This window comes from Myotis lucifugus, unplaced genomic scaffold (assembly GCF_000147115.1).
Source record: "Myotis lucifugus unplaced genomic scaffold, Myoluc2.0 scaffold_478, whole genome shotgun sequence".
Lineage (NCBI taxonomy): Eukaryota > Metazoa > Chordata > Mammalia > Chiroptera > Vespertilionidae > Myotis > Myotis lucifugus.
Window position 1 is genome coordinate 431,403 of NW_005871526.1, and position 12,084 is coordinate 443,486.

The following is a 12,084-nucleotide window of genomic DNA, read 5'->3' on the forward strand; positions in this document are numbered from 1 at the left end:
GCGCGGCGGCCCAGTCTGCTGCGACCCGCCGCTGAGAGCCCGCCTGCAGGTGCAGCACGGCAGGTGAGACCCGGTAGCCCCCGCCGCGCTGTCCCCATGGCCGGGAGTCCCCCCCGCTGGGCCCGGGGAAGGGTGACCTGGCCTGTGACCCCCGGCCCGCGGTCTCGGACCCGGGGGCCGCGGCGCCCGCCCGGCCGAGGAAAGCGGTCTCGCGCTCGTTCGGCCCGCGGTGAAAGGAGGTGGAGGGAGACCTGCCCCGCAGCGTTGAGATCGTGTCCCTCCCCTTATCTCTGCGGCCTTTCCTGAACCCCGTCACGGGTGGGTGCCGCCGGTGACACGCGGGGAAAGGAAAGGAGGAGCACACGCGGCGCCCCGGGCTGCGGGGCATCGCTCCGCTCACGCCCGAGCCGAGCCAGGAGGCAGCAGGCGCCCTGTCTCCCCGCTGACCTTGAGCGGCCGGCCGGGCGGAGCGGGGCGCTGGGTGAAGCGGTTCTGGAATAAGCTGTCGGGACAGGACGTCTGGGGCCCAGCTGGTTCTGCAGAGCTGCGGAGCCCGTGCCCGGTGCTCGGCATGGAAGGACCCAGGCCTCCTCCCCGGCCTGCCCCCGAGGGGGGTGGGAACAGGAACCAGCACTGCTCAGCCTGTGCCTTGAACTCCCTAGAGGTGCCCGGCAGTGGCAGCCAGATGTGGAGTGGGCCGAGCAGTTTGGGGGAGCGGTCATGTACCCCACCAAGGAGACAGCCCACTGGAAGCCTCCACCCTGGAATGGTGAGTGCCAGGGCCCTGCCCACCTGACTTGTGCTGCTGAGCTCGGTCTTCGCAGGCTGTAGCCGTCGGCCTTCGGCTTCTTTCTCATGCAACTCACCAAACACAGTCACAGTGACCATCGTAGGTGTTTGTCACCTAGAGACGGAGCAGAAGAACATTCCAGGAGAAGGAAATAGTAGGTCCCTACCAAGGATTTTTTTAAAGATGACATTAAATTTCTATATATACATATATATATTAATTGATTTCAGAGAGGAAGGGAGAGTGAGAGAGAGGAACATCGATGATGAGAGACAATCATGAATCGGCTGCCTCCTGCACACCCCACACTGGGGATGGAGCCCGCAACCTGGGCAAGTGCCCTGACCGGGAATTGAACCGGGACCTCCTGGTTCATGGGTCAACACTCAACCACGGAGCTGTGCGGCCGGACTCCACCAAATTTATAGCTTTAGCTTCAACTTTTCCCAGAGGTTCAGTAGACAGTATGTTCCCATCTGCCTGGCTGGGCAAGGTGGCTTTCCCAGTCACACAAAGGAAACCTTCCTGAACACAAACATTTTTTTTCTCCCTGAAAACCAGTCTTTCCACTTTGACTTTTTGGTTTGGTACAGTGGCACTGCTTTCTCCTAATCTCAGAATTGACACTGTTTAGTCACCTTGGCTCAGTTTTCTCTTGCCTTCCGTCTGTGCCCAGTAAGTCACCAAGCCCTGCAGCTCTTTCCTCATGTACATTAGGGCACCTCTCCCCTTTGTGTCCACATGTATTTTGTGTCAGACCTTGGTTGTTTCAGGAGTCTCTTCACTGGGCTCCTGCCCTGACCTGCTATCCTAATCCGGTGTCATGGCCTTCATTGTCCCCAAAGGTCCATTTACCATGTCAATCATTCTCATGCTCTAAAACCTTTAAAGGCACTTCCAGTTACTTTTCCTTTTCTTTTTTTAAATATATTTTATTGATTTCAGAGAGGAAGGGAAAGAGAGAGAGAGAAACATCAATGATGAGAGAGAATCATTGGTCAGCTGCCTTGTGCACGCCCCCTACTGGGGCTCAAGCCCACAACTCGCGCATATGCCCTTGACCAGAATCGATCCTGGGACCCTTCAGTCCACAGGCTGATGCTCTATCTACTGAGCCAAACCAGCTAGGGCTCCAGTTACTTTTCAGAAATCTCACAGTAAAAATAGCTGGGTGCTTACATATCCTATGTGTTTTGTATGCATTATCTCGCGTAGTACAGACAACAATCCTCTGAGAGTGATACTAGTATTATCCCAACTTCGAGGACATTATAGTGCAGGGAGATTAAAACTTGACCAAGGACACACAGGTGGAATTGTGCTCAGATCTGTCTGACTCCACAAAGCCCACAGTGAAGAATTTTGCTTTAAAAGTTGGGCTCTGGTATTAAATCTCAATCCTTTATTTACCAGTGAATAAAATACCTCCTTCACAGCACTACTGTTAGGAGTCAGTGAGGCAATAAAAACAGAAGCCACTTAGTGCAGTGATTGGCACATGGCAAATCGCCCATAGTGCTGTTATTAATAGTAGCACTGCCCTACCCCGTTTGGCTCAGTGTATAGACCGTCGGCCTGTGATCTGAAAGGTCCCAGGTTCGATTCCGGTCAAGGGCACATGCCCGGGTTGTGGGCTCGATCCCCAATGGGGGGATTGCAGGAGGCAGCCGATCAGTGATTCTCTCTCATCATTGATGTTTCCATCTTTCTTTCCCTCTTCCTCTCTGAAATCAATCAAAATATATTTAAACAAAATAGTAGCCAATACTGATCTGCCTCGGGGCAGGTAAGAGTCCCAGAAACACTGTTTACGTCAAGATTGACCCATGTGGATTCCACACCTGGGCAGTCTCTTCTCTCTGCCTCCGAGTCCTTTGAACTTAAGAGCCAGCTCAGGTCTTCACAGTGCTTTTCCCTCCCTTCAAATACTTCATGGCTGAACCACTGAATTGGGAACTCGTCAGTTGGGCCTGTGTTACTAGTTTCTCACAGGTACTTATTCTATTAAATTAAAATTGTACCATTCTTTTATTTACTTTGTTTTTTTCCTTTTTTTTTTTTTTTTTTATCGAAAAGATAAAGAATCATGCTCTAATGATTTCAGAGAGGAAGGCAGAGGGAGAGAGAGATAGAAACGTCAATGATGAGAGAGAACCATTGATCAGCTGCCTCCTGCATGCCCCCGACTGGGGATCCAGCTCACAACCCGGGCATCAAACCCAGGACTCTTCAGTCCACAGGCCAACACTCTATCCACTGAGCCAAACCATCTAGGGCTCACTTGTAACATTCTTGAGGGTCCGTCCAGTCATTTAATAGAAAGAATTAAATGTCCAGTCCTGGCTGGTGTGGCTCCGTTGGTTGGGTGTCGTCCTGTGCACCGAAAGTTGCCAGGTTGATTTCTGGTCAGGGCACATGCCTGGGTTGTGGGCTCGATCCCCGATAGGGGGCATGCAGGAGGCAGCCGACCCATGATTCTCTCTCATCACTGATGTTTCTATCTCTCTCCCATCTCCTGGTGGGTCATCAGATGCATTTGGAGAGCAGTGCATCCTAGTGGTTAAGAGTGTGGACTTTGAAATAAAAAACAAACAAAAAAAAGAAAGAAAAAGGAGTGTGGATCTTGGAGCTGAACAGGCTGAGTCCAGTCCAGGCTCTGCCAGTGTGTGAAGTCATTTATCCTTTCTGGCCTCAGTTTTGCCAGTAAAATGGGGATAACAAAAGTACCTAGTACTCATATGGTTGTTGTGAGAATTAATTAAAATAAGTAAAATGGTTAGAGCAGTGCAGGGCACATAATAAGGGCTATATAGGTGTTAGCTATTATTATTATTATTATTATTATTATTATTATTACTACTACTACTACTACTACTACTACTACAAGGGTATTCTGGGTGATGTGGGAAGAGTGTTTGTCGTCCCTCTCCTCAGAAAGCTTTTCCCACCCAGTGGTCCTCCTGGAGATTAGGAAACTAACAGTGTGGAGAGCAGGGAAAGGCTAACCCTGCTGCCTCTTGGGGGCTCTCAAGGGAGTTGCCGTTTGGCTTTGAACTCTTTCCCACTTCTCAGATGTGGACCCTCCGAAGGACACAATGGTGTCAAACCTGACCCTGAACTTTGGGCCCCAGCACCCAGCAGCCCATGGTGTGTTACGCCTGGTGATGGAGCTGAGTGGGGAGATGGTGCGGAAGTGTGACCCTCACATCGGCCTGCTGCACCGAGGCACCGAGAAGCTCATCGAATACAAGACCTACCTGCAGGTGTGGGCACACAGAGGCCGGTGCACGGGACCTGGGCATTGCCAGCTGGCTGTCCCCAAAGCTCCAGGGGTGGAGGGTTGTGAGGGAGTCGCCTGTGGAGGTTGTGAGGACAGTGTTGGTTGGGAGGAGGGAGGGTTGTGGCAGGGGATGCAGGACTTGAATCATCTGGACTCAGTTTACCCAGTAGGAATGCTTTGTAGCCAGAGCCACACTCCCAGCTTTTCTTGGGCTGTCTTTTGGCTGCCCTGTGTCCTTCCTGTAGTGCCTCAGTTTCCCTGCTCTTATATTGCACTCAAATGTCAAAGCCAGGGTCCCTAGTGGGCAGGGACAGAGGAGAGAGACATCAGCTCCCCAGGATTAACAGCTGAATATTGTATCTTCCAGCTGTTTGCTTGCTTTCGAAATACTCAGAGAGTCAGAGTGACCAGGAGGGAGTCTGTGACAGAGTTTGACATTTTTAAGAGAACTATGTGACCCAAGTGGTGAGGGTCAGAGTTAAAGGAACTGGATCTGGGGTAGGAACCTGAAGTTTTTTCAGTCACGAAGAAAGGTCTTGAGAGAGGGTGATGGGTTCGGATGAAGAACCAGCCAGCCAGATTGCGCTTTCCCTGGAGATTGCAGGCAGTGGTGGCTTATGGTCCCAGAGTCCATGGAGTTCACCCTGCAGCACTGCCCAGTCACAGTGACATCAGTGCAAGAACTGGCTGTCCCCACGAGGGGCATCTCAGCTCCGCCTCCTTCCTGGAAGCTCACAGCTGGGCTTAGAGTCTGGTGTTCTGGGAAGGAGTCCTTCCTACCAGAAACAAATCCCACCTTCCTTATGTCTGAACTCAGGGGATGGGGACCCCTAAGACTGATGACCTGGAGGACGGTTGGCAGTGGGGTGCTGGACCCCGGTCATCCTGAGTCACAGGGCAGATTGTTAAATTTTGGGGAATTTTGTGAACCAGTAGTTAAAATAGCCATTGTTAAAATTAAATGATATTGGTTTGCAATTTAATATGTTATTTTAAAAACCAAGGCAAGAAGTACTCAGAACTCACCAGGCTTTGCTGGGCTGTGCTCTGGGATGCTAGCTCTCGTGTCTGTGCTGCCCAGACCTGTGTTCAGTTATGTGACATGGGAGCTGGAAATTGTTCCTGGTCAGAGTGTTTTCACTGAGGATCCTGGCAAACATGACTCAGGGTCCCTGCCCAGCACACTGTTGGGCATGAGGTATCCTTGAGGGCTCCTGGCCCTGAGAGGGGACCTGGTTCCTCCCTCTTCCCAGGCCCTTCCGTACTTTGACCGGCTGGACTACGTGTCCATGATGTGCAATGAGCAGGCTTACTCGCTGGCTGTGGAGAAATTGCTGAACATCCAGCCTCCTCCGCGGGCACAGTGGATCCGAGGTACGCCCAGCCTCTCCCGGGCCCCGGCTTAGTGTGCAGATCCCGGGCTCTCCCGAGGCCTGCTGTCAGCCTGGGTCCTTGGCCCCTTTCTTGTCCTCCCCTCTCTGCAGTGCTGTTTGGGGAAATCACACGGCTGTTGAACCACATCATGGCTGTGACCACACATGCCTTGGACATTGGGGCCATGACCCCTTTCTTCTGGATGTTTGAAGAAAGGGAGAAGGTATGAGAAGGTGGGAAGAATAGGAGTGGCGAAGGAGATGAGGAAGTGGAGAAGGTATGAAGGAGAAATGAGACTGAAACGAGAGAGAGGACGCAGGGGGAACACTTAGGGGAGGAGGTTTATTTAACCTGGGTTATATTCTTTTTTTAGGGGCCAGTTATAGTCTTTAGGGACTCTGTTGTGAGGGGCAGGGGAGTGTACCACCATGTGGTCAGACTTAGGGTCCAGGATTTTGTCCCCAATTCCCTGTGTATCCCATCCAGATGTTTGAGTTCTACGAGCGAGTGTCTGGGGCTCGGATGCATGCTGCTTACATCCGCCCAGGAGGGGTGCACCAGGTGAGCAGTCTCCCAGTGTCCCTGCTCGTGTCCTTCGCGACCACTGGAGGGCAGCGCTGGCTGACTGAAAAGCCGCCGTGTGGCCCTGGCCAGAGGCTCTGCTGTGCTCACTGTCACTCTCCCTTTGGCTCCTAGGACTTACCCCTTGGGCTTATGGATGACATTTACCAGTTTTCTAAAAACTTCTCTCTTCGGATTGATGAGGTGGAGGAGGTGAGATAGGAGTCATGGGGAAAATCCCTCTTTTCTCCCCAAGCCTGATTTGTGGGGTTTTGGTCCCCTGTGCTGAAAGACACGGAGGTGTTGGACGTTTGAAAGGTGTTTTCTTGGCTAACAGATGCTGACCAACAATAGGATCTGGCGGAATCGGACAGTTGACATTGGGGTTGTAACTGCCGAAGACGCGCTGAACTACGGCTTTAGGTGGAGGACTAGGCTTCTCCCCTGGGGGTGGGGCTTCTGGACTGAGAGTATGGCTTCCTGGACCTTCCTGGCCACACTGAGTTTGTCTCCCGCCCAGAGCCGGGGGTGGGGGGGTGGGGGGAGGGAGGGTGCCTTTCTTGGTGTGTGGAGAGCAGCCATTGTTGCTGTCTTGTCTCTGCAGCGGGGTGATGCTGCGGGGCTCAGGCATCCAGTGGGACCTGCGGAAGACCCAGCCCTATGACGTCTATGACCAGGTGGACTTTGATGTTCCAATCGGCTCCCGAGGGGACTGCTATGACAGGTGAGGCCCAGGTCCTCCTCTAGCGCACGGTCCAGCTGCTTTCTTCCCTGTGTGTGTGAGTGCTTTTCAGAGCACTTTCCTGTGACGCCTTGTTTTGCCCTGGCGGTGTCCTTCTGTCTTAGAACTAGTGTGGGCTGCATCTGATCGCTGAGGAAGCGAGGCATGAAGGGCAGAGAAGAGCCCAGGATTATTCCGTTAGAGTTGAGACTAGACTCCTGACCCAGGTTCTTTCCACCAGATCCTCAGCTTCGCATCTCGTTCCTGTGTACTGACCCTGAGTGAGGCTTCCTGTTGCTTTTGAGTCTGTCTGACTCTCACCCATTCTGTACTCCAGGGCGTGTGTAAGATGGTGATTAAAGAGGGAAATGCTACTCGACAGGGTCTGAGAAAATTAGGAGGGGAATTGGGGACAGGCCCAGTACCAGAACCGGAAGACTGCAGGCTTGCTGTGGTGGCCAGGCCACGCCCAGGTGCTCGGCTAGGAGAGGAGTGAGGGAATCCCAGCGCTTTTCAGGTCGGAGCCTCTGCTCAGGGCTCTCTCGTCTCCTTCAGGTACCTGTGCCGGGTGGAGGAGATGCGCCAGTCCCTTCGAATCATCTCTCAGTGTCTGAACAAGATGCCTCCTGGGGAGATCAAGGTTGATGATGCCAAAGTGTCTCCGCCCAAGCGAGCCGAGATGAAGGTAGCTGCAGGGCGAGGAGGGGAGGTCCTGCAGGGCAAGCGAGAGGATCCTGGGATTCAGTCCGTTTGCAGAGAGCTCACTGTATGAGAGCCTCCAGCTCCTGTGGCCCCCTGTCCTCTGTCTTCTCTGAGGGGAGAGGCTGCTTCCTGTGCCGGCGTGGCGAGTGAGGCTGTGGGTCTGGGGTATTGATGCTCCTCTCTCCCTCCAGACGTCTATGGAGTCCCTGATCCATCACTTTAAGTTGTACACTGAGGGCTACCAGGTTCCTCCGGGGGCCACATACACAGCCATTGAGGCTCCTAAGGTGAGAGGAGGGGAGGGAAACCTTGGCGAGGAGTGGGCGGTTGGAGACATGTTGGTGAGGGTGTGGGTGACGAGAAGGTCAGCTGGCGAGGAGCAGCTCCTTTCTGCTGGTGGCAGCCGTCTCCTTCCTCCTCGGGCAGGGAGAGTTTGGGGTGTACCTGGTGTCTGATGGCAGCAGCCGCCCTTATCGATGCAAGATCAAGGCTCCTGGTTTTGCCCACCTGGTAAGAACCAGTCCCGATGATTCTGACTCCACTATGGTTGCCCTTGGTTGAGATTTCTGTGAACTTCCCTCTCGTCTACGCTGATAGCCTTGCTAACGCTGTTGCTCCCTCCATTTGCAGGCTGGTTTGGACAAGATGTCTAAAGGACACATGCTGGCAGACGTCGTTGCCATCATAGGTACGAGGCTGTTGTGTGGACAGAGGCACTGGGCCCCTATGTGGGGACAGAATCTGGACACTTCCTGTTCCGCAGAGACTCGGGGTGTGGACTCCCATCCTCAGTCTCTGGGTCCTGGGTGACAGCACTTTCTCCTCCCCGGCCTCCTAGGCACCCAGGATATTGTGTTTGGCGAAGTTGACCGGTGAGCAGGACAGCAGCACTTCATCTCCCTGCCTCTCGACTTCCGTGCGGAGCCTGTCGTCATTGGAAGTGGGCTGTGTGTGTGCACGACACTCAGCTGTTAGGCTTTCTGTGCGTGTTCTAGAAAAGAAAGGAATAAATTAGCCGCCTCTGGCCCCTATGCCAAAGCCTCTTATGTCTTAGTATCTCACTGTCTTTCATTTTCATGGGAAACTTGAGTGTTTGTTAACCTTGTACTTCTCTGTTAGACTCCGTTCTTAGCAGTTTTTCCTGTTCCTCTCCGCCCCTTCTCTGACTCTTGTCCTTTCCACTTCTCCATTCCCCGTTTCCTCTTTTCCCTCAGCGCCCCCCCGCCTCCCCACCCCCCCTCACCCCCCCCACCCGCCCAGACCTTGGTGCTCACACAGACCAGTACCCCTCGAATCAGGGCTGGGGACGTTCCCGGTGGAGAGGAAAGGGCTCGCATGGGTCCTAGGGAGCCAGGTGGCGGTTCTCCCAGGTGTGTCTCTGAGCAGGGCTGTGTGGGAAGGGGGTGACTTGGTCTTGCCCAGCATGGGAGTCCCCTCCTGTGGAGGCAGAGCCCCAGTCACTGGACGCCTGAGGCGGAAGGGCCCAGACCGCTCTGCTCCCTTAGTTGGCCCTTCCGGGAGCCGCCTGGTTTCTAGCGCAGGAAGGGGAAGGGGCCAGAGCTGGGGGAGGCGTGGCAGGAAGGGGGGAACTCTGTGGTCAGGGAGCTGCTCACCAGCACAGCTGCGCCGGCCCTCAGCTGCGCTCCGCGTGCCGCCCCTCCGCCCGCCCAAGATGATTCCCACGGCGCTCCTGCTCGCACTCCTTTTGGTTGGACAAGCAGGTGAGGGCTTGCTGAGGGACAGTGAGCTAGACTCCCAGGTGGGAGTCAAGGGCATATGGGCAGGCGAGGCAGGGACCCCTGGGGGGGCGGGCAGTAGTGGGCAGCTGGGCACAGGGACTCAGGCTGGGCCTGTGTGGTTCCATCCGGGCACAAAAGTCAGTTTCCTCCTTCCTTGTCCCCATCTTAGGATGGACAGGCACCCCGGGGCTGCAGCTGGCAGGGAGGGAGGGTGTGACACACAAAATGGGCTGGTTTCCTGTGGGGCCTTTGGTCTTGTCCAGGAGGAGCTGGCCTCCAGCTGCCTAAGTGGTATCTGTCAAGTGCCTGTGGGAGCAGAGGCCTGGCCTCGTGCGTGGGAGGGAGGCCAGGCTAGCCAAGCAGATGTGATTGCTGCTTCCGTGTGTCATGGCTGACATGCACCTCCCGGCAGCCGCAGTGGAGGGTGGGCAGTGTGAGCATCTAGAGACCTGAGCCTCCTCGGGGAACTGGGCAGGAATGGGAAAGGCTCCGCGGTCAGTTTATGAACTCTGGCCTCTCCCTCTCAGGGTTGTCTTGTGTGAATGTTTACAAGATGGATGGTTGTGGCTGCAGTTTGGGGGGAACAGGGTTAGTGAAACTGAAGGGAATTTGGGGAAATTGAAAGATGGAAGGAAGGTTGCACCAACCCAGCTATGAAGGTGGAAGGGTCTGAGAGCAGCCGGGCGATGGGAGCGCCGCTGAGGCCTGGGCGGGCACCAGCTGAGGGCGGAAAGCTCGGCTTTGCTGCCAGTGTCCTGACTGTGCCCTGAGGGAGCTGCTTCGCTTCCTTGGGCCTCGGTTTTGTCAGCGGTGAGATGGCGACGGCGTTTCCCAAACAGGGCAGCCTTGAGATTTGTGCAACAGGGAGTGTGAAAGACGTCTTCGCAGAATAAAAGTCACAGCCCGGGAGCCCATGTGACAGCGGCCAGGGTGATGGGGCAGATAGGAGCTCAGACCCTATTTTACTTCTTTAATTGCACAAACTTCCTCTCAGTGGCCAGGGTGTGAGGAACAGGGTAGAGTCCCACAGAGACACCCTGTCCCCGAGACGGAATCTCAGCAGGGCCTTCCCTGGGAGACTGTGCTGGGCGGGGCATCCCTGAGCCGGGGAAGCAGCTGCCTGGCTTTTACATGCCCAAGTGTCTGGTGGGCAGAGCAGCGTGCGCCGAGGCCAGATGACCAACAGCAGTAATGGCCTTCCCGCCCTTCCCCAGCTCACACCCTTCCTGTCCAGCTCTCAGCCACAGGTCACAGGACTGAGCAGAGACACTGCTGTGGTTTCTTCACTGACATTTGTCACTGCCTTCCCCGCGCCCTGCCCTCCAGGCTGAGGTTTTGGTTTTTGCCCAGTGAACTCAGATGAGTCCCTTGAGGGCTATGAAGTGCTCAGCCAAGCCTGAGGAGCCCCAGTGCTCGCAGGAAAGTCTGGGGCTGAGGAGAGGAATCCAGAGAAAGAGCGAGCTTCCCTGCAGAGCACCCTCAGGCCCGGCCTCCCTCCCAGGGCCCTCCCTTCCCTGACGCCCTCCCCATGGGCACCCTCTCTCCCCTCAGAGGCCCTGGGAGAGCCTCAGATCTGCTACATCCTGGATGCAATCCTGTTTCTGTACGGGATCATCCTAACCCTGCTCTACTGTCGACTCAAGGTGAGGCTGGGCAGGTGGGTGGGGCAGTGGTGGCAGCATGGCTTTGAGGAGAAACCCACCAAGTTTGGAGGGAAGGGGGATGGGCCACTAACATTGCTCTTACTAATGACCTTCCTCTACTCCAGATACAGGTGCGAAAGGCAGCTGTAGCCTATCAGGTATGGAACCCCCTCCCCACACCCGGGTATCAACAATTTTGCAGACTCAGCCCTTCTGGGCTATAGCCTTGGGGTCTGCAGCCCCTGGGAGGTGAATCTCAGGTGTTGACCTGCATAAGCTTCAGAGACCCACTTCCCACCTCACCCTACCCACCCTGCCACCCAGCCAAATCACTGGTGACAAGTCCCACCCCTGGCTGATATGTCCCTGGGTGCGGAAGAAGATGCTGGGGAGCCCTAGAGGATGTGTGGGTCTCTGACAAGTTGCTCCTTTGCCTCCACAGAAATCAGATGGCATTTACACGGTGAGTGCGTTGGCCCCGCCCACCCCCAATCCCAGGACGTCAGCAGAGGAGGGTGGATTTTGAGTGACTTTTGGAAGGGCAGGGTCTGTGGGGGTTAGTGGGAGCCGTGGAGGGATTCAAGCTCCTGACTGTCCTCTGACCTTCACCTCCAGGGCCTGAGCCCCCGGAACCAGGAGACTTATGAGACCCTGAAGCATCAGAAACCAACAGAGTAACTAGAACAGATGCCCTTGGTCACGTCCTCCTTCTGCTCCAGTTCCCGCCCAGTCCCATGGTTGACACCACATATGCCTCCCGCCATTAATGCCCACAGACCTCCCCTGTAAAGATGCTATGCCCCCATGAATGGACCCATTGGTTCCTCCTCCCTGCCCAAGGCCTGTGCTCAGATCCTGCTCATTAATGTGCGTATTCTAGTCTCCCCTGACCTCCCCCTCCCCCCTCCTCCCAGTTCCCACCAGGCAATGGGACGGGAGCAGCACCAATAAAGCTGCCTCAGACTGGGCTCCACTCCTTGCTTCCTTCCTTGGACACGTAGCCTCTGCAAGGCTCTGGCTGGGACTGCAGAGCCAGTGGGAGCAAGGCAGAGGCCCACGCCTGACTCCCAGAGCTCAGTGTCCAACGCCAGGCTGTTTTGCTCAACTGAAGGGCAAATGCTGCTGTGAGGGGACAAAGGAGACCCCTGGCCCCAGGCCTCTAGTTTGAGCAGAAGCAGGGTCTTCCGTGTTGGGATTCTGGGCACATTCAGAGATATTCGAACCTAAGAAGTGACTTCTGGGCTGTGGGAAAGCCTGGCTGCCCAGCCTCAGAG

General features: G+C 55.2%; 2 protein-coding genes across 2 annotated transcripts in view; both read left to right on the top strand.

Moving 5' to 3' along the window:
* Positions 1–8,466, top strand: part of NDUFS2 (NADH:ubiquinone oxidoreductase core subunit S2) — an 11,782-nt gene extending 3,316 nt beyond the window's left edge. Inside the window, exons 2-14 of the mRNA XM_023744594.1 lie at positions 503–769; positions 3,863–4,053; positions 5,324–5,444; positions 5,555–5,667; positions 5,931–6,005; positions 6,141–6,218; positions 6,343–6,428; positions 6,610–6,729; positions 7,282–7,411; positions 7,620–7,715; positions 7,855–7,938; positions 8,059–8,116; positions 8,267–8,466. Of these exons, the coding sequence (XP_023600362.1) occupies positions 503–769; positions 3,863–4,053; positions 5,324–5,444; positions 5,555–5,667; positions 5,931–6,005; positions 6,141–6,218; positions 6,343–6,428; positions 6,610–6,729; positions 7,282–7,411; positions 7,620–7,715; positions 7,855–7,938; positions 8,059–8,116; positions 8,267–8,304 (1,457 nt within the window). The 3' untranslated portion in view covers positions 8,305–8,466. The remainder of the gene's footprint in view (positions 1–502; positions 770–3,862; positions 4,054–5,323; positions 5,445–5,554; positions 5,668–5,930; positions 6,006–6,140; positions 6,219–6,342; positions 6,429–6,609; positions 6,730–7,281; positions 7,412–7,619; positions 7,716–7,854; positions 7,939–8,058; positions 8,117–8,266) is intronic.
* Positions 8,467–8,990: 524 nt separating this feature from the next.
* Positions 8,991–11,783, top strand: FCER1G (Fc fragment of IgE receptor Ig). The gene is made up of 5 exons (XM_006103269.3): positions 8,991–9,149; positions 10,719–10,810; positions 10,936–10,968; positions 11,253–11,273; positions 11,426–11,783. Exons 1-5 carry the CDS (start codon positions 9,101–9,103, stop codon positions 11,486–11,488), a joined length of 258 nt encoding a protein of 85 aa, XP_006103331.2. The 5' UTR covers positions 8,991–9,100; the 3' UTR covers positions 11,489–11,783.
* The last annotated feature ends 301 nt before the right edge of the window (positions 11,784–12,084 follow it).